The sequence below is a fragment of the Lagopus leucura genome, unplaced genomic scaffold, assembly GCF_019238085.1.
Source record: "Lagopus leucura isolate 7727_CA_CO unplaced genomic scaffold, USGS_WTPT01 Super-Scaffold_760, whole genome shotgun sequence".
NCBI lineage: Eukaryota > Metazoa > Chordata > Aves > Galliformes > Phasianidae > Lagopus > Lagopus leucura.
The window spans coordinates 7,536,212-7,563,661 of NW_024962257.1; the positions used below are offsets into that span (position 1 = coordinate 7,536,212).

General features: G+C 42.2%; 3 protein-coding genes across 22 annotated transcripts in view; 2 read left to right on the top strand and 1 right to left on the bottom strand.

The window, feature by feature from the left end:
- Nucleotides 1-5,199, top strand: part of NDE1 (nudE neurodevelopment protein 1) — an 81,824-nt gene extending 76,625 nt beyond the window's left edge. For 15 of the 16 annotated variants that reach the window (XR_006177711.1, XR_006177722.1, XR_006177719.1 and 12 more), the window contains one exon: nt 1,376-5,199. The gene's annotated coding sequence lies outside the window, so the exon portion shown is untranslated. The remainder of the gene's footprint in view (nt 1-1,375) is intronic. The other variant, XR_006177713.1, reaches the window with a different exon arrangement.
- Nucleotides 1,044-5,663, bottom strand: CEP20 (centrosomal protein 20). Of its 2 annotated transcripts, XM_042864859.1 has the most exons (5): nt 5,553-5,663; nt 4,974-5,171; nt 4,140-4,224; nt 3,155-3,294; nt 1,044-1,431 (listed from the first exon to the last, which is right to left on the bottom strand). In XM_042864859.1, the coding sequence occupies exons 1-5, from the start codon at nt 5,578-5,580 to the stop codon at nt 1,355-1,357; spliced, it is 528 nt and encodes a 175-aa protein (XP_042720793.1). In that variant the 5' UTR covers nt 5,581-5,663; the 3' UTR covers nt 1,044-1,354. The 2 variants fall into 2 exon arrangements, with proteins under 2 accessions (XP_042720793.1, XP_042720794.1); XM_042864860.1 differs by lacking the exons at nt 1,044-1,431; nt 3,155-3,294 and having other exon boundaries at nt 4,121-4,224.
- A 3,564-nt stretch (nt 5,664-9,227) lies between these two features.
- ABCC1 (ATP binding cassette subfamily C member 1) overlaps nt 9,228-27,450 on the top strand; it is a 46,316-nt gene continuing 28,093 nt past the window's right edge. Inside the window, exons 1-7 of one of the 4 annotated variants that reach the window (XM_042864082.1) lie at nt 9,228-9,342; nt 20,096-20,272; nt 20,805-20,930; nt 21,758-21,895; nt 23,004-23,129; nt 24,672-24,733; nt 27,176-27,307. In XM_042864082.1, the coding sequence (XP_042720016.1) occupies nt 9,295-9,342; nt 20,096-20,272; nt 20,805-20,930; nt 21,758-21,895; nt 23,004-23,129; nt 24,672-24,733; nt 27,176-27,307 (809 nt within the window). In that variant the 5' untranslated portion in view covers nt 9,228-9,294. Of the gene's footprint in view, nt 9,343-13,004; nt 13,059-19,157; nt 19,284-19,427; nt 19,538-20,095; nt 20,273-20,804; nt 20,931-21,757; nt 21,896-23,003; nt 23,130-24,671; nt 24,734-27,175; nt 27,308-27,450 lie in introns of those variants that run through there. The other 3 variants (XM_042864085.1, XM_042864083.1, XM_042864086.1) reach the window with 3 other exon arrangements.

Below are 27,450 nucleotides of genomic sequence, written 5' to 3' on the forward strand. Positions count from 1 at the left end.
GTGGTTGAATGTGTTAGTGGTGGTGGTGGTAACATAGCAAACATTGAGGGCATGCACAAATTTGCTTGTTTCACCCAAGTGTCAGTTATAATTGATGCAAAGCTACCAAAGATTGAAAGATTTGATTAAGATAAATTTGCACACGTCTTCTCCTCTTGGAAACAGTCCTGAGAGACGTACTTCTAAATAAGCAAATGTGGAGCCATCAGCACTGCCAGTCACACACAGGGGAGCAGCTCACTCCCGAGCCTTGAAACGGATGAAAGTAGCTTCTCCTTTAAAGCTGTAGCTGTTCTCTGCAGTTTCACATTAAAGTAGAGCCTAGGCTACTTATCAAAATAAAAAAATACCTACAATGCTAATTGGGTGAAATAAAGACTAAGGGAAAACATCATAAAGACTGCACAACTCCGGCTCCTTTCAGTAACATTTGCAAACTTACATTAACTTCCTTCTCTTTTTTCCCCCAAACATTTGCTGTACCGTTTATTTAACAATTACACAAAACTACTCTCAGTACCACTGGAAACACTAACATGCATGAATTTGTTAAAAAATACATTACGTGGTATTTTTATGTACCACTACAAGGTCTACTTCTATCAGAAAAAACATCCAAATATCTCAGCTAAAAAAAACTCCTGGGAATCAGTAATTAACCATCAACTTCATTTTTAACTCTTCCTGCCTTCACTTTCATGTCATTTGGGAAAAAAACAAAAGTTCCTCCCCCGTCCCATGTATTTAGTGTTACACTGTACAATTTATAGCAACTCCAGATGGAAAAGAGTTACCCTTGTTTGTTTGCTGGCATAAAGATAAATATAGTCCTTGTTTCCAGAGAACTTCAAACAACTATTCCTCCAAAGGACTGCAATTTTCTTTTCAAACTTATTTTCCCATACTTATCTAAGAGTAGCAGGTGCTTCTTCTTACAGAAAAATCATTCCAAAATTATTTCAAATACCAACACAATAAAACTGACCAAAAATATTCAGACACCAGAAAAGGTACATGAAGACATAAAAACAAAAGGGCAGAAATTATAAATATCTAGTAAATTTTTATTTTAAAATATAAGAGAAATATTTTTTAGGCCTAATTCTAGACACAGGCTTGACTAATCTGATTTTATATACAGTTTTCCTTGTATCTTCTGGAGGAAGAATGCCTTTTTGCTAATATTTTTTCACTGGCAGGAATAATGACTTGGTCTTCCTGTCTCGTGGGGAGCTCTAACAAATGGAAATGGTCCCACTGGACACAATGGAAAAATTTACATAATGAAGAATTTCATAAATTAACTCTCCAAGAGCTTTGCAGGGTAAGTGAACATATAAAAGACATCATCACATCATCTCTTCGTGCTTTGCAGAACAAGAGGCTCTTCAATGCTCGTGCCAGCCATCCTTCCTGGTTCTGGAATTCTATCTGAAAATGAAAAATAAGCACACATGTTTTCACACGTTTGGAGAGCCAGAGATGCAACTGTTAATAAGAACTTTGATGTGGAATATCATCATAGCAAGCTCAATTTTACAACTGTGTTTTTTCATCCAACTGCAAGACCAAAGACTGGATCTCAGATTGCTTCAACCCAGCTCTAATGAAGTCAGCTGACAGGAAGGTCTGACTGCAACTTGTATCAACATCCCCGTTCTGTGTACCAGTTTATTTGAATATTCATTCAACAACATAAGCAAGAAGGACAATTCCTAATAGGAAAAGCAAGACAGATGTTAAATATGAGACTGTGAATGCTGAGTATATGAATGCACTTGATTACCTTGATTTCTGATAGGAATAAGAATCTTCTAACAAGAAAGATTAGTTATAGCAGCTTTGGCACTGACATTTTATGTCTTCAGCCCCCTCTACTGGCAGAAGAGCAACAACATCATCTTCATCAATTCAGTATTAAGGAAAGGTGCTTATTCAGTTCTTCCCTTATGCTTTTTAGATACTGCAATAATATCTTAGACTTCAAAATTTTTCAAATTTCTGGATACAAAAGGAATAGATGGTAGTACTATGCTGATAATATTAAATAGTGCAAAATCCCACAGAGCAGAAGGTGAAGCAATATGCCAAACAGACTCCTTGAAAGGGAAAATAAAAGACCAACGATCCCTTTCATTTTGTAGCTTAGGCAATATTAACAGCAACCAGGCAGAGAGCATGAAGGGAAATAAGATTCAGCAGTGCCCTATGGACCAGTGAAGTTGGAGCTTAAGTTTCTGCAGTCGGTGGGACGTGAATTAGATCCTCAGAAAGATTTATTCCTGTACACAGAACTGGCAGCTTAAACATTATGAATGTTCTATAGAAATTATTAGGACAGATGAGAATATTCCACTATTTAATTTATCTTACTAAGAATTTGTGTCAAAATTTCTGTTTTAAATCGCCAGTGTACCAAGACTGCCTCTAGCTGATCCATTCCAGATCTGTAGTTGTGTAAGGAAGTACAGTTTGGCCAGTTTAATGAAAATGGGAAAACAATTTGTTAGGTCCAAATTTAAATGAGTTTTCAGTTTTTCACGGTCCAAAAGAATTAAAAGAATAAAGCTAAACAATTTGGATTTCTCTGCTTCCCTTCACTATAATAGACAGCTGCAGCTACCACACAGTAACAAGAGCTTCGCAGTACCTTTTATGCTGCAAAAAATTATACACATTTTGCTATCCCTGATTTTTAAGAATGCCTGCTTCCTAAATAAAATAGCCATTCCAATAAAATATCCATCTATCTTTCCATTTGTGAGGGCAATCAGATTTGTACACATTACATAGCATTAACATACCAACAGAAGAGAAGCAGACTTGAGAAGCTAAGTTGGGCACTTATTTAAATAAAGGAACATAAAGAGGTCATTTTAGAAATCAGAAGTTAGATCTAGTACAGCTATTCTTAAATGAATATATGAGCAAGAGGGATGGACAGGTCAGATGGCTTATTGGTATTCTGGCACACAAACAATGTCCTACTGAAGAATTTTTTCTATAAAAAAGGTTTCTGTACAAAACATTCCTTGTACAGAGAAGGAAGTACCCTGTGTCCACTCGTGTTTATGCAGTTATCAGCAAATCTAGCTCACAGAAAACCCAGTCGCGAATAAAACTTCTGTGAAGATGACCCTATACTCAGACCCACCTGTTTGATTCCTCTCAGTAGATGGTTTGGCAAAGTTCTGCCTTGGATAACTCAGCAAAGACACCTTTGGAAGAGTACTCTGGGTACTTTCTTCTTCACCATGGTGTAAGAAATGCGATATAATTCCATATAAGAGAGGTCTGCTCAAGGCAAAAATCACAAAAGCCATCTATGAAACATATTAACTACTGAGCACTTAAACAGTCAAACAGCTTCTCCTCAGAAGTTCTTACACCTTAACGTTCACTTCTAAGAATGTTCACATGTCTTCAGAGTAATTATTTAAAATTCATTACGGTAAATGCAATTATATAAGAACAGGCATAAGCCATCCCTGAAGACAACCCCTCTCCCATAGCTTGCACTAAAGGATGTTCTCAACTGAACTCTAGATCACTTGTAAGCAAAGAATCAGAGTACAAAGCACGAGTACAGAGCCGTGTTGCCATACAAATTAAACGTGTGACCAGTGGGCTACTGGCTTGAGCACCACCATGTATCCCAAACTAGATTTTCACTAAGCATGAGTCAGATTCTGTGGGCCCAAGCTACAGGGCATCACTAAACATGTTTAAATGTGCTTCTGTACCCTTGCTATCAAACCTAGTTGCATCAGAACGCTGTGAATTTATATCTTATCTCACAGTGCAATAATCTTTTTACTGCTTTGCGTATCAACTCGGTAATGTGTAAAGAATATGTTTTCTTCTTCTGACTAAAAAGAAGACTGAAGTGGTAAGACTCAGGCATGCGATTACAACAGCTTGTGAACATATTCTGTAGGATTCACAGAATTTAATGCTAGCTGAGAGTATGATTGAAAATGGCTCCATGTTTGACGCTGTGCACTTGAATCCCACATGTTTAGAGCAGTTGTGTGATCTCGTTGTATTGGGCTGGTGACAGAACATTTATATGTGATTTATACAACCATTGTGAAGACATACTTGCAGAGTATATTGTGCGTTCCAAAATCAATGCTTACACTGATTTTCCATTTGCATCTTCAATGATGTTCAGCTCCTTGACAAGAAACTGTCTATCCAAGGGCACTTCAGGCTGGCCAGCTTCTGGAAAATAGATCATACACTCATACAGCAAACGTAATTACCACATCTAAGGACAATTACAGAACTTTAAATTTTAAATACAGATTAGAGCTACCAGTTAAATGCTTTAGCTCTCAAATGTCAGCATTTCAGCACATCCAATGACGATTAATTGCAGTTGTTAAAAAATGCGGGCCTTCTTCATGTCCTTGTTTGTATCTAAGCTGAGGACTGATAAACACACCTCTGACAGCTGACGTGCCTGAACTGCTGCAAATCAGACTATCAACTGCTTTAATACATTAATTTAAATTATTCCTCAAATTTGTTGATTTGTGTGATTTCCATTTTTTAAAATTTTGCTCAAAAGCCAATCAGAAATCGCAACATACGTTTTATATGTACATTATTATTATTTTTATGTACATTTTTAAAATACACATTTTTCAAAACAAAAGCACGTGTCTGGCAAGGTGTTTTGGTTGAGTAGGCTGCCAGCAAACTTATTTGCTCTTGCATTAACTGATCTGTCAATGTAAATGCTGTTTACCTCAAGGATAAGCAACAAAGAACACATTTTCTTAAAAACTAATGGTATAATTTGGCATAACGCTGCAAATAATGTGGAGGGTGTTTGTATCCTATTTGTTTCCAGGGTCAGCCAAGATTGCACAGATTGCACACTTTGTTCCCACTGTTTCAGGAGTTACTCAACCAGGCAGTGAATACCAATTACAGCGGCAGTGACACCACAAACTCGGCCCCAGTACCTGCAGTGAGCACAGACGCTGCGTATTTGTACTTGTTGAATTCCAGGTATTCACGGATCAGCTCATTGATCAGGAGGTTCTCATGAGACAGCGGTGGCCGCGGTTCGCTCTGGTCATCCAACGCATTGAACACCTCAGCTCTGATCCTCGCTTTTATTTGCCCCAAGGCTCCTCTTTTTTCCAGTGTGTCCTTTAAAACTGTTACCATAAAAACTGTTAATATAAACCCAAACGTGCTTGAGCAGCATTCATCGCCCACAATACAATCACAATTCCCGGATAGTCATGGTGAAATTAAGATATCCACACCCGTGGATGATCACAGGGTGACACAGAGGCACTCTTAGGTATGACAGGTATCGCCTACAGATGGAGGCGTTAAGGAAACGTGGGGGAATGTTTCCAAATGAACGACGGAGCGCGTGAGGCTCAGGGCAGTCCCTTACTCCCAACGCCCTGCGTGAGGCGAGCAGCCAGCAGCCCCGTTAGCGCTCGGGGCGATCGGAGGCCGCCCACAGCCCAAGGAGCGTCCGCAAGCCCCTTAGCGCTCCCGCCCGCTCGGCGTCCCGCGGCCGCCACCTGCTTTCAGCTCCGCTATCGTCGCCATCGCCCAACTGCCGCGGCGCTGACCCGGATACGACAAACGGCCGCTGCCTGTCGGACACTGCGCAGGCGCAGAGGGCAACGACGGGCGCCCGCTGTCCCCGCCTCTCAGCGCCCACCGACCAATCGCGCTGCGCGGCGGGCGGTGAGTGACGTGAGAGGGGAGACGGAGTGCTGGGGCGCGCTGTCTGAGGCGCTGCCGCCGAGGCAGCTGAGGGCACGGGGGGGCTGAGGGCGGTGCGCTGCTGCACGGGGAGCGGCTCCCAGCGCCGGGTGGCGCCCTGTGCTGCCGGGATGTCCGCCGGCAAGGGCAAACCGGGATAAACAGTACGCGGTGCACACGTGTACACGGAATTACTCTCAGGTATTTTGTGCGTGCGAGCGGAGGCTGAGGAAGGACGTTCTGGCATTGCTGTAGTGTTTTCCGCTCTAATTTAAAGGGTGTTAGTCTAAAAAAAGAGTGAAGAGAGTCCGTCCCTGGAGAGTTTTGCTCGAGGTCTCTCAAAGATGAACTTTCCATGCACCAAAAACCAGATTCTGGTTAGAAGGACTTGGCTGCAGCCATGCAGTAGGGTTTGTGAGGCTCTGGTGCGGGTTTGGTGCCGGCCTCGCCTTGCTCTGATGAGCTGACAGTGTTTGCTTTTGGATGATGAATTGTTTTCCAGAGGAAGTGCAGTCAGTACGGATGAACAAGTGGATGTGTCATGGTCTGGAAGGAGCACAGCAGCCCGCTGGCCTGGAGTAATGTGGGCGTCCTCTCAAGCATGGAGCCACTTAGTAACCTAGCAAAGTGGTTGTTGCTGGTTTTTTTTTTTTCCCCAAACGTTCCTCTCAAAGCAAACATTCATATTCAGAGTTTTCAAGGAATAGCTAAAAGGGAGCAATGCATACAATTCAGAGAGGAGAAAAAAGAATTCTCCAGAAGTGTGGCTGCAGTGTCCGCTCCTCTCAGGCATGTGACTCAGCCGCACAGCGCTGCCTGCTCCCTGCCTTCCCCTCAGTGCGATCGCTGACCTTCTACATGTGCCATCCATCCCCACAGGCAAACGTTTCTCTCCACTTCCTCCCAAATTTCTCCATGACCTCATGGGTCGTGGCTTTCTTACATGTAATTTCCAATTGATAAGCAGATGTTGTTCTCCATCCCATATTTCCTGCCCAGGCTTAATTTCAAGGCAAAGTTCAGGATCTGGAACAGAATTTCAGGTGCGTTATTTTTGAGATTACAAGGAAAACAGCTTTAAAACAAGACTTTAATGTTTATATAAGTATTAATCTCTGTTTCAGAAGATGCAGTTATAACAATGGTTTGTGTAACCCATGTTCAGAGGCTTTATGGCAACGTGGGATCTTACCCCTGTAGTACTTCAATGGTTTGTCTTTGTGTCAGCTCTATTTTTTTCTTCACAACAAATATTTTGAGTCTTACATTTTTCTGAACTCTTCTGCTCCAGTTTCTTCTCAGGAGCACTGTTTGGGCACTGGCACTGCTGTCCTGGGAAGTGGTGCTGTCATCGTCCCTGGAGGTGTTCAAGAGCTGTGGAGATGTGGCACTGAGGGACATGGTCAGGGATGAGCTGACATTTGGACTAGATGTTCATAGAGGTCTTTTCCAACCTTAATGATTCTTTGATCCTATGATTCTTTGCATTAAATTATTTCCTCTGCATTTTGGCGGCACTTCAGTTAAAATCTTGGCTGTTGATTTTGTTGGAATTTCTAATAGAGATGGAACTAATTGGAAGAGAATTAATTTGAGGTGCAAATCCATGTATTTTTAGATATAAGAACCATCATTCACCTGGTGCATGAACCATACAGGGTCTTCCCATGGCTGAAAAACATTTTGGAGTCCTTGGAAAGCTGAAATCCTGAAAGTGTAACTTAAATGTTATTGCTCTGTCAGCATGCAGTAGTATCTAGAGAAAAACAAGTGGGTAGAAATGTGTTCTTGGCCCTCCTTTCATTTCATGCTTACTTTTCTACATATGTTCTCCATATCCTAAATATTTTTCTGCTGTATCATTTCAAGTACAGGCTTGTGTTCTGTTAACTCACACACAGTATGCGTAGAAGAGTAAGCTCTTAGAGGCTGTGTTATCTATTCAGCAGTTTTTTTCCTGGCTTCTCTTATCAACAGTGCTATAAAAAATTATTCCACCTTGCCTACTGGAACCGGTAACTTTTAGTGATTGTGAGAGCTATCAACTTTATATGCACTGCAGATTAAACTGGAGGCAAAGGCAGTGCTTAGAGCCACGGGGCAGCAGGATAACACCACTGGAGCTACGTCAACTTTTTCAACAGGTGTTGTAGTGAGCATCAAAGTAACAAAAGCCAACGCACCCGTGTCTCTAGCAGGGTTTTAAGATGAATTTAGAGAGTGTACAAAACAGGGCAGAAACTCAATAAAAATAAATCTGAGGAATCAACAGGAGGGCAGCACCGTGAAGATTTTAACAAGGTATCGCTTAGGCTGACTCACTGAGTGTAACTCCTGAAACCCAAATAGTTTTGGCTTTCCTATGATAATTCCGTTCTGTTCATCAAGGAATGCACCAACGCAGCGCAGACTGAGCTCTGCTGCTTGGCGGCTGCACCGGGCTTCCCGGGAACGCTGTGCCGCCCTGCCCAGACACGCCGCAGTGGGACGGGCTGCTGGCCGCAGCTGGCTATGAGCAGCGCAGCCATGAGACCTCCGCCAAGCTGTGCGCCTGAGTCAAGAGGCAATTTGTGACGTGCTTGTTTTGTACGCGCGTTGCTTTTTACTTGCGTGTTCAGCAAACGAGACCCGGTGTTTGTTCGAACAACCTTTTCATTTCAACAGGCGCTCTGGATGCAAAAGAACATTTTATAAGCGGGGTTCTGTCTCGTAACTTCCAAGTCGAAGCCTTGAGATGCTTCTGCAGCTCAGGGCAGCACATGAGCAGCCGCCGCTTCCCGCAGCCGTTCGTACCGCCCGCACCGCCGCGGGGCCGTTCCGCCGTTTCGAGTCAGCTCGGAGCGCCGCTGCCCTGCAGGTTGAACTGATGCACTGAAATTCGGAGCGAGAGACAATCGAGTACCACCGCGGGGCGGCGAGTTACTTCACTAGCACGTATTTTAGTGCAAACTGCGGGTGAAGCTATTTTGGTTCAGTTTCAGTTCCCGCTAGCAACAATTAGAATTAGTTCAGGGTTTTGAAACCAGTTTAACTGGTTCACGCTGAGAAGTGAAACACATGAAAGCGAGACGAGACTCATTTCTCCGGACGGCGCCGGGGCTCTCCGGCTCGGTGTCGGCGCGGCCTCCCGAGGGGCAGCGCGGATCCTGGGGCCGCGGGGCGGTCGGAGCGGCGCGCCTTCGGCGCCGCGGGACCCGGGGCAGGCGGCGCGATCCGCAGGTGCGCGGGCGGAAGACGAGGTGGGGGCGCCGGTTTCGCCGAGCGGGAGCCGAGGCCGTTCCTACTCCGACCGCCCACCGCCCTGGAGCGCGTAGGCGCCGGGCGGCCCCAAGCCGACTCCGGGCGGCCCCGCGTGCCACACCGCCTGCCTCCGCCCACGCCGAGGCGGGGCCGCGCGGCGCGGGCGGCGGCGCCGTCGGGGCCCGCATCCCCGTGACCGCGGAGCCAATCAGGGCGCTGCGCCGGCGCTGCCGGCCGCCGCCGCCCGGGCACGGAGAGGTGCGGAGGGGGAAGCGCAGCGCTGCCGCGGAGGTCCGCGGGTCGCCTCGACGCCACATGGGGATCGAAATCCTCTGTAGCGCGGACGCCTCCGAGCCCTTTTGGGTGAGCGCGGGACGGAGCCGCGGGGCGCGGTGGCTTCGGTGGGGCGGTCGGCAGTCCGTGCCGGGGGAAGCGAGGGGAGAGGTGCGGCCTGAGGGCGGGAAGCGAGGGGCGAGCTCCGTGTGCTGCGGCAACAATAACGGCGGCTGGCTGCCTCCGCGTTGGCGGCACGAAGCGGAGCGGCGTGCTGCCTGTGAGGAGGCCGAAGACGCGCCGCTGCAGGGTAGCGGTCGTGTCGCGTTTGCGTAGCGCCGCTTTGGCTTTTCCTTAACGATCGGCAGTGAGTTTGCGGCCCGCTGTGGGTGAACGGCCGTCCTACGGCACACCGAGCTGGGCTGAGGGATGTGGCGGCGATGCAGCGCGGTGCCGTTCGGTCCGGGGAGGCTCCCGAGTGCCGGAGCAGCGGGGGGGCAGGATGGTGGTGGATTTGCTTTGTGGAGTGGAGCGGTCGTTGAGTGAGGTGATGCGGGGATATGAGGAAAACACGTGGATGTTCATTGGCTGTTGAAAGAACTTGCCGCTGTTCGTCGGATGTTTGCCGAATAGTTCTGAGCTAATGAGCTGCCTTCACCAGTTCGGAAAAGATGAGATAATCTCGGCAGATACCATTGTGCACTTATCTCAAGAACCGTTGAAATATTACTTAGCAAATACTATAAAACCATTAGCACTTGGAGGTGTTTGCCTTTTCTGGCTGATCGAAAGCAACCCGCTCTTACATTGCTGATGTTAATATCTTTTTCCAGTTGATTTTCAGGTTTCTCAAAACTGGCTGAACTGTGAGCACCCATCAGCTGTTCTGGTTTTTCTGTTTTCCCTGGAACCAGGCCTTTGTACATGAAGAGTTTTAGATGCTACATGTTTCAAATTTCTGTCTATGGAAGAACTTAACTGAGAGTAACAGATTCGTGAATAACTGAGGCCTCAGTGCGTGGAACTGGGCAGCTGAAACATCAGGTAGCAGCAGGAACTGGGCTGCCGTGTTTGCAACAGCTCATTTGTGTAGGCTTTCTGATGACACTGTCTCTTACATAAATAGTTTTTTTGTGTGTGTGTGTAATATGGTTATTTATGAAGTTTTTGTCACTTGTAATTAGTAAATGTTTTGGGTTTTTTTCACTAGTTGCTCTGGTTCCCCAAAATTTAGACAGTTTTGTGATTTGTTATCCTTCTCCAAGCCACGTGGTGATGGCCTTTAATTTAATGAGTAAAAGTTCCTCTGGGTGTGGTTGTTTGGTTTCTGGATTCTCCTAATCCTGCAGAAGAACAATTATGAATTGCCACTGATGCAAGATGTGTCTGGGAAAGTATTCTCCTTTACTGAACTTATCCTATGTATCTGCCTTGGTATGTTGTTCCCAGTGGTAGGAAGGGTAGAAATGCTGGCATTGGTGGCTTTGGATACTCGGGGTACATTTTATGATATTTCCATAGTTGCTACAGTTGTTTGAAGCTGAAGCTGTAATGGATTTCCAGAAAATGCCCACGTGTAAGCTGTGTTTTAATGGCCTTCCAGATACTGCTTGTATGTGTGCTGCAGACTTTCCTGTCTTGTGCAGTGCGTGCTTCCTCTTCCCAGGACTGGTTTGCATTTACAATATGGGTGTATTTGCATTCTTGTGGTAAGCTGTGGTCACATCAGATGTTCTGGTTGGTGCTGGCAAACCCCGCTGCAGTGAGATGTGCTTTCTTTCAAGCCTGATGTTGAATTTGGGACAACTCAGTTTTAAATTCTAGGGGAAGCTTTATTGGTTGGAAAGACCCAGTGCACCTTTAGAAACTGTGTGCTAATCTTCTTAAACCTTGCTGGCCAAGTTGTACGCTCAAGGAATGTTATTGTTGAAAGTCCTTGTTTGAGAATTAACAGATTGATTTTATTTAATACCCGCTCTGAGAAGCCAGCAGCCCCATTTGCTATCTTCTTCACCCTTTTCTTCCTCTCCCTGTTCAACCTGTCTCTGGTGCCCAGCATGAGAACTTTCAGTGCAATCAGATTTGTATGTGGAACTTAACTGTTTCTTGTCATTCTTTGAATCACAGTTCCTTTTTGGAAGGGTGCTTTGTCATACTTGTTCTCCCTCTATCATCATAAAGTATCTCACTGAGTGTTTCATCCATGATATCAGGTTGCAGCTGTGTAAGATGTTGATAATACTAAGAGCTTTTTTTAAGAAAAGAGAAGATGAAGACTTATGGGTCAGGGGAAACATTCTGCAGTACCTGCATTTCAATTTATTGTCTGTTTGAATTGAAAAAGTAGTCTGTGATCTGAAGTGGTGGGGTAGTTTTGCCTTGAATATCACAAGAATGTGAATGCAGAGTCTGCTATGAAAAAGAAGTGCAAGATGTGAAAAAGCAGACTCAAGCAGTTTCATTCAGTCCCTTTCTAGCAGCTCTGCCAGGCTGTATGTGCAATCTTTTATTCATTAGAAGACGTTTGTTAGTCAGGTAGAATCTGAAATGTTGGGGTTTTTGCTTATACCTGCAGATAACTTCCTGAGAGTTTTGAAGGAAAAAAACAGCTTTTTAATGTAAGGGATGGTTTCACAATCTGAGTTCTGTGTCTCATGCTGTCATGTATTAGCTAAATGGTAAATCTCTTTATCTCTTGAATCCCAGAGCTTTTTGCAGTGCCTTTGGTGCATATACCGAAGCATAAAATAACTTAGGAAATAACTCTGGGCAGGTAAGATGATTATTTTGTAATGTATCAGTAAGATATTTTTGTAAGCAGTGGCAGCTCACAGTAACAGCAAGAGTGTGCCATAGGAGGGTGCTGGTGGGGCTATCGAAAGTGAGATGGCTGCGTTTTGAATGTAAAGCTGGGCAGGTAGACAGAGATGGTAGGGAGCCTGGATGCAGGTGTGTGTGAGGTTCATACTTAACAGCTTTCATTCGCTTTTAATTTGTGTGTTTGTACTCTTCTTCCAGGCTTATCTGAGCGGGAGGTCTGTGATATCTTAGTGGTAAACAAAAGACAGAAGAATAAGGAAGCTCAGTACAAATAATAGCTAACATAAAGCAGTATGATAGATGCATATCACACACACAAGTCTTAAATTATTCACAAAGACAATCAATGTGTGATTTGGAAAAATAGGGAGAAGAAAAAGTGATGTTCTTGCAGAGATATGTAGTCTTAAGTTTTAGAAGATGGGAGGTTGGTGCTTGAAAGGAGGCTGAGGTTTTACCTAGTTTAGGTTAGTAATAAGACTTGGTTTTCAGATCCCTCTTCACATTGGCAATTTCTACATGGGTTTCCCTAGTGACTTTGGAAGGCACAGTTGTATCTTGTAATGACTGTCTGGATGTTGCTGTAGTTGGATTGTTCTTCTTCAGAGTGTTTGTGGCAGAGCGAGGAAGGCAGCTGAGGGTGGTGCTGGTGTGCGCTTGGTACAAAGTTGTGAGTTTAAGTTTTCCTTTAAATTGTAAAGCAATCAATTTTATGGATGTGTTTCTGAAAACCTTGGTGTGAGGAATTTGTACGTTTGTACATGAGTACGCAGACCATAAAGTGCTTGCATTTCCTAACCTGGAGAGGTCACGTGTGGGCAGGATTTGCGACAGAGGAGGAGCAGAAGGTTAAAGCCTTTACACAAGATGGTGCCTTTATTATAATTAGCAGCTAATTGTCAGGCTCTCACTGCTCGGTTGTAGTTTCATTCAGCGATGAAAGCCAGATGCAGTTTCTCAGCTCTCTCACGTTTAAGCGTGTAAAAGTGAGTCTTGCTGGTGGTTGCTTTCACAGAATTAATATTACCTCTGTTGATTCGGGGTTGGTTGGCTTAGGGCAGGTACAGCAAAATGAAGCCTGATGCTGTATTTTAGATAGAAATTTCCTTAACAGATTGTCTGTCATTTTATGGCTGTCATTTAGTGCGACTGTTTCAAGGTTGCTCAAAGCATTTAAACCCCAGGGTAAGTTATGCCATTCCCTGCAGTTACGGCACAGTTTGCAGGGAAGCACTGTGCTATACTCAGACTGAGGGGAGGTTAACTGGGGCTGCACTGAAGCCATTCTGGGTCACATCTCTAAAAAGCTGTCTGCAGGGGACTGACCTTTCCCTTACTTCTAATAGAGTTAGAATTCCTTGCATTACTTTTTTTCTCACTGTTTGCATCTGTGGGAGCTTCAGATGCAGCTTACTCAACAACAACAAAAGGGGATAACAACAGGATTTTTTCCTGTTCCTGTTAACTAATTTCATTTTGGAAATTTATGGTTAGATAAATGCTGTCCTTTTGATTCTGAAACTGTCAATGGTAAACAATATTTTATTGTCATGTGGTCGAATGCTGTTTAATGGTACACAAGCAGCACTACATCTAGAGAAGTATTTTAAATTTCCAGCTGCTGCTGCTGAAATTTGTGATATGTTTGTCCAACCCACAGAAATAATGCCATGTTCCAGAGGCTTTTTTGGCTTGAAAATTCCACAAGTGCAGTTGCTCCCTTTTCTAGCAAGTTGTTGGCACCAGCTGCTTCTTTTAGCCAAAAGAGAAACAAAGAGAAAACATGCTGTTTTTCTGCCATTGTATATGGAGTTTCAGCGGATGCAGAGCTATATATTACAAAGGATTTCAACTCATTGTTAACAATAGGAAATGCTATTTTTTGAGATTTGGAGAAAGAGCTGCAGGCACCAGGACTGGAAGGTAGAAGCTTTTTCTTGACCACATTGGTAAATCAGATCTGTGTGATGCGAGCCATTGCTGCTGAGAACTTATTCTTACTAAAATCTTTTGTAATAGATAACGTTATGAGAAACTGAGGGAATGAGTGAATGAAGGTGGAGATCTGGAATTGAATTTAGAACCACAGGATCCACTAGTGCAAGCAGTACTTTGTACAGAACAATTTGGTTGTAGTGTACATAGTATTTTTAAAGGACTTGTAAATAGAAGGAAGTTTGTGATGGTTGCTTGTAGTGTCATGTTAGTGTTGTTGTTTTTTTCTTTGTTGCTGTTAAGACCATTCCTGTGAATTTTGCTGGGCATACAGGAGAGCTGCAGCTGCAATGTCACTGACACTTGTGGGCCTATCTGCTGCTTTCTGTGGGAGTTCTGGAGTAAATTTTTTTTGTATCAATAATTGTTGCTTGTTTTTTTACCAATCTGTCACCTTGTTCACCTCCTGTGAGTAAATCTGAGCAGTTAGCACAGGACAGTGAATGTTATGCTGGTGAAGGTCACGTGTACTTATTTGTGCTTGTAGGCTCTAGTCTAAATATGCTGACTTGAAGAAATGTTGAGGTTTGGTCCGCACTTCGTTGTCTGACAGTGGAATGTAAATGACAGAATAAAGATAATGCATTTAGAGTACATTTAGAGAACATACTTTCAGTGCTTTGTAACTTCCAAGGCTGAAATTAGTGGAAGTTACTTGACAAACTGAATAACTTCAAAGAGCTTTTTAGTTTGTGACTAGAGAACAGACCTTGTAATTTATTGCAAAATCTGGATCACTTCAGTTGTTGGTTTTCCTTATTTTTTTAGCATAGCCAAGTGTTGCCATGTTTTCTGTTTGTTTTGATGAAGAATGGTCATATCAGATACCTTCAGAACAAGTTCAGGGTTCCTTCTAAAGCTGCTTTAAAGGCAGATGTCCTTTTTTTCCACCATTGGTCTGCTCGTGGTGGCTCTTCTGATGCTGCATGCTTAGTCAGGTCAAGAAACTCTTCAGTGTGGGAAGAGGCAGGCAGCGAATCTGCTGTTTGATATTAAGATTCCAGTGTAGTTTTGTAATCTTGTTTTTTACATATGTGCGTAGAAAAGTTTATTTTTCAGTTGCTGCTGGTTGGTATAGGTGATATTAAGTGTGGCTGGCAGCCTGCACCTGTGCACAGCGGGCATGAAACTGAGCAATTTTGGTCTCTGTATTTCTGCTAATGAGAATTTTAAAATGTGCTGTGGGTCAAACAGGATTATTGATGTGAGAACAGGTGGGTGGCTGCTCAGTTAGCAGCCTTTCCTGGCTGCCAGGAGGGAGACTGCCAGGCACAAGGTCCTGGCAAGCGTCAAACTTTCACTCTTGAGTCTGGGCATGCTGGGGGCACAGCTCTCCTCCTTCCCCAGCAGCAGAATAACTGATCCTTTGTGTTACAGCTTGATCCTACAGTCCTACCGGCAATGCTTCTAACTGCCCTGATCCTGACATTTTAGATGGGAATTAATATAACATGTACTTTATTTTCCTTGGGATTATGCAACATTTAATAAGCGTTTTACCTCTGAATAGATCCATGTGATTGCAGGAAACATGAGATAGAGGATTTCACTTGAAATATAATATGAAACCATTCTGTGCTATAGGAGAAAATGCATTTTTTGGCACAAAAAAAAAAGGCTGTGGCTTGGTATTTTTTTTCAGCCACGGTGCTCATGATGGAAATGACAACTTTCTAAAATGAAAACTGAGAAATAGGTCAGAGGATTTAAAAGATATCCATTTGCTCCTCTGGTAAACTTTAAATTTGCTAAGGGACTTTAAACAGAAAAGAACCAATGAAACTACAACACCTGGGATGTGGGTTTCATGGAGCAGACTGAAAGTGAGCCCATAGCTGATGTTCTCTCCCAGCATCCATCAAGAAACTACCAGGAACCACTCTGTGACTTCTGTGAGAGCCCGAGGTCATGGTTCAATGGAAAGTAGCTTCCAAATTATACAACATAGTAACTGTAGAACTAAACAGCTTTTTTTCTTCTTCCTACTGCATTGCAGGAGGCTGCTGGTTTGTGTAGAGTTTTCAGTGCATACTTGGATCCCTGTCATTTGCTCTCCTCAAAACAGAAGTGTTAAATCATTGATCAGAGTGAAAAATAGTAAGAAATGAAAATGGACAACTTATTGCTTGAATAGGACCTGCTAAAATCGCTTCCAATAGTTCAGTCACAGAAAAACATCAATTTTAGCTAATTAAGTTCTCTTAAGTGCTACAAAGGTCTGCATCATTGTATTTTACTACCTAGATTTTTCACAGAATTTTGTCTTGTGCTGAAAGGAAAACAGCTTGTAAACTTGGCTTCTGTAAATCAGCAATGTGAAGTAGCAGGACCACTTGAGGCTCGTGTACCCGTAGCTGATTGCTGTAATTTGTGTACCTCATGTACATGTGGGCCTCATGATGGGAGGCGATGTGCCTTCCAGCTTGGATTGAATGTCCCAGCACTGTGGTATCCTCCATGCAGAATTTACAATATGCTTTTCTTTTGACAGGAAAGGGCGGGAGAAGCCTGTGGGTATATATATATATAAGGGCAGGGAGATCACTCACTCATTGCCATCATGGGCAAAACATTCTCAGTATAAAGGATATTAATGTACCACCAATTGCTAATAGGCTGAAGTGAAATAAAACCGCCTCCCTGTCCATCCCATCCCACCTCTTCCCTGAGCAGTACAGGGGAATGGAGGTCAGTCTGTAACACTTTCTGTGCTGCTTCTCCATGGTCGCTCAGGCCCTGCTCTGTGTGAGTCCTTCTCCCCTTCCAATAGAAGCTGTCCTTCCCAAGCTGATCCCGTGTGGGCTTCTAGAACTGCCCCAACATGGGTCTGTACCATGGGGAGCCCATCTTTCAGAAGCTGCTCCAACAGTTTCCCATGGGCGGCAGTTCCTCCAGACGTCTTGCTCCATCCTGGGCTCCTCCATCACTGCACGTGGAGACCTGCTCAGTGCAGTGCCCGCGGGCTGTGTGGGGACAGCCTGCTCCACTGTAGGCTTCTCCTGTGCTGCAGGGAGCTTCTGCTTCAGGCTTGGAGTATCTCTTGTCCTCCTTCTCTGACCCTGGGGGCTGCAGGGATGCTTCTCTCACTGCTGTAACCCAGCTGCTGGTCCACAATAGATTTCTCTTTCTTAAATCTGCTCTTTCAGAGGCACAACCAGCCTGTCTTGTGGCTGGGCTCTGGACAGTGGTGTGTCTCCAGACAAGAGTTGATTGCAGCTGGCTCTTATCTGCCTTGCTGCAGCTTGTGGGCTTTTCTCACAGAGGCCACACCTTCAGCTTCCCAGCTGCCAGAACCTTGCTATGTAAATCCAAACAAATGGACTCTCAAATACAAATCGAGAAATCCTTCAGAGCATCTCAGTTCAGCCTTGGAAGTCTGTTTCAGGAATGGTCTCCTGACAGCCTCCATTCTGGAGGTGGGCAGTGCAGTCTGCCTTTGGAGAAGCCCTCAGCTTGTCTTGGTGAATCTGTATGGTATTTGATGTGCGTAGTAGGTCCTCAGGAGAAAGTGTTTGACGTATAGGTCTTTTCCTGTTTGTGCTACTACACTGTAAGAGAGTTGCATCTAGAGAACCAGCAGAGGAAGATAGTTCTGTGCGTCTCTTCCTGAATGATTTCCTCACCTTTTGTTAGCTGAAATGTGTGTTGAATTGAAGTTCTGTACCTCACCTGTGTATAGACAGCTCAAATATGCTATAGCATGCAAAAGAGTATAGTGTATTTAAGCTAAGCAAGCTCCCATTGGATATCCACAGCCTCTGGATCAAATCTTGAAAGAGTGTAAAGAATTTACATTGAAGTTGCTGTAGCTGTTAAGTTCTAGCAGTATTCTTAGCCCAGTCTGCTTAGTCATCCCAACCTTGTGTTAATCCTGAGATACCATTGCATCTCACCCTCTTGTCTGTCAGACAGAAACACTACAATTGCAAACATAAATGTCCAATGAACTGAAGACTGACTGGAGGATATTTAAAAATATAAACATCCAACATGCGTGGTAGTTATGTGTACACGTCTTTCTTTTGCTTAGCCAAATGGCAGAGATGTGTGCACTCACTGCTCTGTCCTTTCTGGTAGATGTCTGGTAGATGTCTCATTACACCAGGCATTAGAAAGCACAAGAAAAAGAAGTAGTTGCTTTTTTTAAAGAGCGTGTAGATCTTAAAAATAACAACAACAATATTAAATAAAGAATATGTCAAGTGTCTTTTTTTGTTGTTGTAAAGCTGATCAGTGTTCTTGTATAATCTTATTAAGTGTGTTAATTTGTGAGTTGTAAACTGTCCTTGCAGAGTCACGAGACGTTTTTTCTTGCCTATTAAGCTGAGCAGACAGGATTTAGGAAGCTGAAAAACGGTTTGTGCCGTGGCTAAAAGTAAGGATGACTCAGCTGAAATCTCTAATGATGGTTTGCAGCTGGGGACTTAATAAGCCTGTGACTCAGCCACAGCCTTTACAGCTGCAGCCCTTGTATGAATGGCTTACGTGACCACAAACTAAAACATAGTTGGGTGTTTTTATGTTGTACCAGTGTTAATTTCTGAGAACTGCCTGTATTTAGGTTGGATGTGTTTGTTTTTTTTTTTTTTTTTAACTGAAAGGAGTGATAAGAAATGAAAAGATTGCAGGGAAAAAATAGCAGCTGTGTATGTTGTGTGTTGTATCCAGCCAAGGAAGGAGTCCTAGATTCTGACAGAAATAGGAGGAAGATAGAGAAGGAAAATATTTTTGTTTCAATGTTTTCAGAATATGGTTATGAAGGGGGGAAAAAAGGGTAGAAAATATCACTACATAGAAAATGGTTGCAGTTAAGGGAAAACCTACTTGAAAATTTTGCATTTTATATCTTCTTTTTCTCTTTAGTTCTGTTTTCCTCTATTTTTAATTGTTTAACCAGCTAGGGACAGATAAAGGTGGGTGATTCTGAGCAGTGGGATGTTTTCAGCTTTGACATTGGAGCAGAGTGGGCAGGCACCACAGCTCCTTTTGGCTCTGTTTCCTCGTCTGTAAAATGTAGATAGTAGCATTTGTTTTTGTGACGTGCTCAGGCTTTTACAGATGAGATTACTGCTGTTAGGTCCCAGCAGTGGTGCTTGGTGCAGTTGCAAGGCGTGCAGAGGTCGGAAAAAATGCTGAGGAGGAAACTTTTGTTAAGGAGCCTTTGGACACGTGCCTGCTTGTCCAGGATGTGTTGCTTTCAAACAGGGGCCTGTAAGGTGTGCTTTGCCTGCTGAATACTGCACTGCTGGAAGAGGCCAATAATAAACACACTGTCAAAGATGAATTTACTGCCTTCATAAATAGCCCTTGTATCAATAATGGAACAGTGGTCACATTCTCATTAATTTAGTTTTGCTTTGATCATATGGAGGTTTTTCTTGTTTTCAAGAATCACGTTGAGAGAAGTAGGGAAGTGGTGAATTATACTGATGTACATCTTGTTGTTGCTGGATGGTAAATATGCTCCAAGGTGAGCCTGCTGCTTCTCTCTACATGCTGTTCTTATGAATCACCAGAAACTCGCAAGTGGATTTGCTGCATACAACTTTGAATTTGTGAGGCTGTTCTGCAAATAGTGATGTTATCTCATTCTATTTGTTCCTACTTTGTGCCAGATAATACTTCCACAGCTACATTTGGTCATTTGTGCATAATGGTTACAGTGGGAGATGGCTAGCACTGTCACCTTATTTTTCTGCAATCATAATGTGGAAATCCTGGTAAATGCTGTTAAAGATCCTAATTACTACATTTGAGTGTTGTCTGTTATAGTAGCTTTGTACAGCCAACAAAAATGAAACTGATGTTATCTTGTAACGATTTTAAATTTCTGAGCTGTGAGAGGTTCAGTAAAATTGGATGTGTCTCAGTACAGAGCTAGTCTATTACAGGTATAAACAAGCATGCAATAAGTTACAGAATAAGACAGCTGTATACATTTTTTTTTCTCTTTTTTTTTTTAATAAAGGAGTTCTGTGATTGCTTTTTCTTAACTGTTTCCTTTTTTTTTTTTTTTCTTCCTCCTCAGGATTGGAATCTGACATGGCACACAGAAAATCCAGACTTCACCCAGTGCTTTCAGAACACAGTCTTGGTCTGGGTCCCTTGTATTTACTTGTGGGTCTGCTTCCCAGTGTACTTTCTATATCTTCGTTGTCATGACAGGGGTTACATCCAAATGTCAATCCTCAACAAAGCCAAAACGGTATGTGACTCCTTAAAATCATTCTTTATTAGGCCGGGTGGGTTGAATCGAATGACCTCCAGAGATCCCTTCCAATCTTAACCATTCTGTGATTCTGTTTCTCTTGATTCAGTTTTGATTATTTATTTTTAGATGTAGCACAACCGGTTTTGTTGAACGTCAGTCTCTGCCTGTGTGTGCAATTCAACTGTAATTTACTTCTACTTAGGCTTGATTTCCAAGTGTTGTGTTTTTCTATTGCTTTCTGAAACTGATGTATTAGAAAAGCTGTTTAAATAGTTCGTAAGGCCAGTTAAAGCACGCTGTTTTGAGGCAACTCAAATATATGGTACTGAAAGTTAATGAACTCCTTTCTTGTTAGAGAGATTCAGTAGGTAAAACCAAATTATTCTTTCACGCGTGTTGTTGCTTAGAAGGATTGTCCAAAAGAGGTGATCTCATAGTGGCTCCTCTTCCATTAGCCCATTGCGTGCAGCGTTCGTGCTGCCTGATCTGTGTGAACTCGTGTATAAAACATACTTTTATATTGCAGGCTTTGGGCTTAATACTGTGGATAGTCTGCTGGGCAGACCTGTTCTACTCTTTCTGGGAAAGAAGTCAAAGTATTTTTCGAGCTCCATTTTTTCTCATTAGCCCTACTGTTCTGGGTATAACTATGGTAAGTTCTTCTGTTACATCCTTTGGTGGCACAAAGGCTTAATCACTAACGTGCTTCTTACTCTTCTGCAGTGTTTTAACTCTTTAAGTTACAGTGTTTTATATATATATATATATATGTATATATATATATATATATATACACACAGACTTAATTGACAGCTTAATTGTGAAGTGTTGGACCTGAAGTGTGTGCTTTCTTCTGGGGTGGGGGGAAACAACAAAACAAAACCAAAAACTATCCTAGCTTTGTTTGGTGTGTTACCTGTCGACATGCAAGCCAGTGCTAGTTATCCTGCTTTATTTTAGTAGGCTTGAGCTACTCTTCATTTAATAACTTGATTCAGGTGTAGGGTGAAAGAATCAAGTTATGAGGAAATCTAGATAACACAAATTTCAATGAACTTCAAAAAAGATTGTTGAAGATGTTACCAACTTGTTACAGACTTTCTTTGTGTGGCATTTAGTGCCTGTTAGGTTTGATGGTGTGGTCCAAAGTCTTAAAATGCCACGCAAGGCATGCAGGTGTCACCTTCAACCTCTTTCTATCCTTGCTAAGTATTGTCTTCTTTCACTGCAGTATCTCTACAATGTCAGTTTCAAGGGAAATGCTCTGCTATTTGTTTATTAGCGGTTGTCTGACGTTTATCACAGGCATGGAATGGTAGTGATTACACCTGCTATTTTTGGGGAGAGAACAATAAAAGCCTGGAAGAGATTGGACATGAAATGTTAAATGAATATGTTCTAGCATTCTACTTTGCATATGTGTGTAATGTGTTGTTTTAAAACCTCTCTTACAAATACATTTATCTTGTTTGTTGACAGTTGCTTGCCACGTTTTTGATACAACATGAAAGAATGAAAGGAGTACAGTCTTCAGGCGTGATGATGATTTTCTGGCTCATCTCATTGCTATGTGCCACAGTAATTTTTAGATCCAAAATTATGCTTGCCTTAAATACAGTAAGTGATTGCTAGCCTCGTTCAGTTGAAAATAATTGTGGAAACTGCAGTAGTAGAGTAGTTGCTTGCTAATTATGCCAGTCAAGTAGTTAATGATCCATTCAGTGTGCTTTCATTCCTTGGGTTATGAAAATAAAACAAGCAAGACTTAATGGCCTTGCTTTTCTGGTTTTGAAATGTTAGAGAAATTCACTGATCTTACTACAGTGACAGTTGTTAAGAACATTCTGCTAGCTGCTCCAGAGAGGGGTCCTCTCTGCTTGAATGCGGTAAGTGTGTGTAACGTTTGAGTTGAAAGTGCTGAGAGTTTACGTCTTCCTGTTGATTATACAGCAGATTTCCTGAAACACTTAGTTTGGTTGTAATGTGCTCTCATGACTGTGGAGACAAAATAAAATTGTTCAAGTGAAACACTTTTCTGTCAGTCTGCTTCTCAGCTAAACCACTTCAAATGGCAGATGAGTTGTGGAGCTGCCTGCAAACAGCATTATGACTTTTCTTTCTTGAAACCCTTAAGCCATATTTTGTGAATTTTGAGAACTTTCAGCTAATTTTTTCTAGTTTTTTGTGAATGGGTTTTGTCTTTATCTATGTGTCCCTCCCTCCTTATTCTTTGTTTTCTTGGGAGTGTACTCTAGGTATCAGTCCCATCACAAATTGTGATGTAAATAGTGCTGCTCTGATTATTATTGTTGTTATTAATCATTATTTGATTTATGCTCACCATTTTTCTTCGGAAACTCTGCTCTATCCAATGCATAAGTGCCTTGCTCTTCTGCAAATACTTCGGTGTCAAATTAGGGCATGTTGTGTTGATACAACACAAGTGTTAAGGAGCACTTCTCTACAGAAGTTTGTGCTGGTGTATTTATGGCACTGACTGAGTGAAAACAGAAAGCTTGTGAGGTTTCTGTATATGATAACCTTCGTCTTCTCTGTTTTTACCTTCCCTTTACCAAAACAGATGTTGACTTTAATTTGCAGGGGTGGGTTCTAGTATAACATTTATGTGGTTAGCAGAGTTTACTGTAATGATCTATTTTATGTTGAAATGTTGTTTTAAGGATATCCCTCAGCCTTTTAATTACAAAATTACCTTCCTTTGCAGGACACTGAAGTGGATGCGTTTCGTTACGTCACTTTCTGCACCTACTTCATCCTGTTACTTGTACAGCTCATACTGTCTTGTTTCCCAGAAAAACCACCTTTGTTTTCTGAGGCAGTAAATGATCCTGTAAGTGTTAAGTGTATGCTGACTATTCTAAGAGAAATTGTAAGCGATGCTGTATGTTGCCACTGGTAGGCAATGCAGTCTGTGTAAATATGCCTGGAGAAAAGGGTGTACTATTGAGTCTTTGGATCTGCTTCATCTTTGAGTTCTTTTCATCTCAACTGGGGGTAAAAAGTAATTGACTAGATTTATTATCAAAATATTCATGCCTTCTTTGCTTTGATCATGATTACAGTAATTACAGGGTGCTTTGAAAGCAGTTATTTGTTTTTGTTTTCTGAGTACTTCTGAGAGTGTCTCTGTGGAAGTAGCTCAGGCTGAGTATCTCCTCATTTCCTTTGATTTCTTAACTTGTCTGAGTTACAACAAAATTTTGAGTTGCTATAAATTTAGATTTTTACAAAGTTCTATAAAATATTTACTGACTTTTAGGGTGTTGGATTTGCTTGGAGTCATTTTGTTGCAAGTACATAAGAATTCAATATTTCTATAGTACTTATCTACTTTCAAGAATAATTAACTGTCTTGTAGTATCACTTTTCCCTACAAGGTTGAAAAACAAATTGTCATGTGAGGAGGAGAGGAAATGCAGAAGTCTGTTTTGCATTGCAATTGCAATCAGGCAGTACACTTTAATATAGAGCTTAATGGAGAAACCAAGTTGTACAAGCATAAGTTGAAAAGTGCAAATCTTGGGGAAAAAATTGGCTCTCCTGTTTTAATTGTAGCTTTGTAATGATGTTTGGTGAGTTTATAGATGGATACACTATAGTTGCTCCAATTATTGCTGATTAAAACTGTAGTGGATTGTGTGCCAAAGGAATGGCTGTTTTTAGCATCATGTAGGCAGTGTTCAGGGTAGTGAAGAAGGGTCTCCACTGGAATTTGTGTAGTAAATCACTTTGTGCCTTTTGAGATTCTTCTGGATTCTCTATTATTTTAATCCAACCAGATTAAGAGAGGATATTAACCAGAAGAGTTTAAAGACAGCCATTGATCTGGATGCAGGACATGAGCTGGCTGTGTGCATTTGTAGGTCTGGATATGTTGTTTCCCATATGTGTTGGTGAATGAGATGCAGGGCTTTTGGGGGTTTGTTTTGGAATGTTTGATTACTCTTTGTTTTGCTTTTCAGTTATTACTTGTGTGTTTGTTTTGATGGAATCTTAGCCCTTATGGACCAGAACAGTGCAGTTGAGCTCTTCTTTAGTGACACTAATTGTAACCAAATAACACATTCATGCTTTCATGATAACATTCCTTGCATTAATATAGATAAACTTATGCTGTTTTATAACATTCCATCAACTATTTATGACTTATTGGTAGGGTGCACTCCTATTTTTGTGAAATCCACAAAGCTAGACTTCCCTGTTGTTGTTTTTTTTTTTTTTTATTATTAAACAAGTTCTAAACAGCATGAATGACAAATTTAATACTTTTGGAAGGAAAGCAGTAATTCAGAAGCATCTTTTCTGGTTGATTTGTTTCTGATGTCTCTGTATCAGTTACGTTTATATGTGGATTGGTTTTTCTCTCCTTTAGAAACCATGTCCAGAGTTCAGTGCATCTTTCCTGTCAAGAATCACCTTCTGGTGGATCACTGGGTAAGTCCAACACAGTACACAAAGCATTAGTTAGAATTATATGATATCTTAGAATCCTGCTTTCTCAGTTAATTTGACAATAATCATGTAATGCTTATTTTGGATTTTTTGTCTGGCTGTTTTGTAAACAGATTAAATTGATATGTTTTTCAAACTTTTTTTTCTTCCAAATCATGCTGTAGAATCCCTTGTTACTTTTTGCATCTTTTGCCAGGTTCAGTTCCATCTGTGCCTTTGCTTTCCTGATCTCAGTTTTACATGTCTGAGCTGCATCCCAGCCCACACTGCCTGTGCGTTTCCTTCTTTTCCCTCAGTTTGACCATCAGGCTGTGATCACTACAGCTCAGGCTGTCTCCAGTCTTAACCTCTTTCATGATCTTCACTGGTGAGCACCAAGGCCAGTCATCCTTCTCCTCTGGCTGATCTGTCTAATACCTGGACTAGGAAGTTATCCTTAATGATCTCCTGGATTGTTTATAGCCCACTGTGTTGTATCCCCAGAGCCATCCAGGTGGTTTAAATTCTCCCATCAGGATGAAAACCTGCAAGTGTGATTCTTCTTGTAGCTAAAACAGGAAGGCATCATCAACAGGCTTCTCCTTGATTAGGAGTTCTCTAGTAGACCCTTACCACCAGATGTCCTGTATTGATCTGATCCCTAATTTTTACTCACGAGCTCTCAACCTGATCATGGCTGTTTTTTAGTGGCATCTCTTTGCAATCTCTCTACTTAATAACATAGAGGACAACTCTCCCATCCCTCTTTCTCTGCCCATTTCTTCTAAAAAGCTTTCCTGTTGTGTGATTTGTTCCATGGTGTTTTCATGATAGCAGTTAAGTCATAGTTCTCAAATTGCATTGTGGTTTCCAACTCCTCCTACTTATTTCCCCTTCTGTATGCATTGGTGTAGAGGCACTTCAGCTGGGCTATCAGCTGTGTTACCTTTGTAGAGGTGGCATTCTTAATTCCTTTGGAACAATTCTGAGGTTTTCCCCTAATATTTCCTAAAGTGTCAGTGTTCTCTGGCTCTTTTCAGTCACTCAGAACTACGTCCCTCTCCCCAATCACACCTAGTTTAAAGCTCTGCTGATGAGTCCAGCCAGCTTGCTGCCCAGAGTATTCTCGACTCGCCTGGTCAACTGTGTCCCATCCAATGCCCCTATCTTCAGTTTCTTGAAGGTGTGACAGAGAACTCAAACCACTGAGCATGGCACCTTCCACACAGCCAGTCATTTACTTCATTTGTTCTCCTCCTTCTACCTGGGTCTCAGTCTCCAACTGAGGGGATAGAGAAGAGTATTGCCCATGCTCCAGATTCCTTCACCATCTTTCCAAGGGACATAAAGTCTCTTCTGATGTTTTGTAGTCTCCTCATTACAGCCTCATGTGACCTGACTTGAAAGAATAGCAATGGTATTAGTTTTCTGGCTTTATTAGACGTGCTAGAAGTTCTTCATGTAACAAATGCAGGCTCCCTGTAGTCAGCAGACCTCTCTAGAGAGATTGTGACAAATGGGTGCCTCTGTGCCTCTGATTGAGGAGTCCTCAATTACTAATAACTCTCCACCTGTTTTTGGTGGTTCTAATATGGATGCTTCATTGGACCAGCTTAATGTCATCGTCCCTTCTTGGGTCTTGACAGTTACCCATGCCCTCTCCTTTTTCCAGACCCAGAGCCTCACATCTGTTGCGTAGGAACTCTTTATAAGTTACGGGGAGACTCCTCCAGCTTTGAGCTGAAATGAGAGTCCGGTCTCCTGCATTTTATTGTGGTCTGAATGCTTAGGATTGAAAACTAGCTTAGCTCCTTCTCCTTGCAGGGACTTCCATTGGGGTTGTTGGTCAGCTCGTGTCAATTCACAACACCATGCAGCAGCCTCTCAAATTTCCAGGTACTATGCTGTGCGCTGCTGGTGGTTTCTTGCAGCCCAGTTACTTGCTCAGAAATTTAATTGAGCTGGAAACAATTGAACCCATAACATCCACCTCTGCCCTAATGTTTTTGTGTGTTTAAACACAGAAAGATGGTAAATGTTATTTGTGTATATTTGTGGTTGGCTCTTGGCCAGAGTTGAAAGTAATTTGGCCAGATGAAAATAATTGCTTCATAAAATGAAAAGCTAATAAAGATTTTGCAACTTAGTAGGCATGAGAATATTAGTCAGTGGCTGATTTTCAAGATACCACTTAATCCTTTTATTTTCTTTTCCCTGAAATTTGTATTTGACATATCCTGAATCCTTAGTTCTTTTGGTGCCTATTTCTCAGTAAAGATCAGAAGATTGTATGCAACTAAATTCCTTCTTAACATCAGGACCTGTGTTGCTGCAGATAACAATTCTTACAAACAGAGCTGGCTTTGTTTTTGGGCAGAATCTTGTTTTGTGATATGTATGACACTAATATTCTCAAATATATAGTGTTAATTCTTTCTCCTGCAGATTGATGATTCAGGGTTATCGGAGACCTCTGGAAGCTAAGGATTTGTGGTCATTAAACAAAGAGGATACGTCTGAGCAGATAGTGCCAGGTTTGGCAAGAAACTGGGCAAAAGAATGGGCAAAGACCAAGAGGTGAGTTAACTATCCTATTACTGATAGAGCTCTCATTAAGAAATGAAAACTAATTGGTTGAGAACCACTTTGTTAAAATATTTATGGATTCTCTGTGTATTTCTAAAATGCTAAGGAGGAAATAACTGTGTGGATGTACCTGC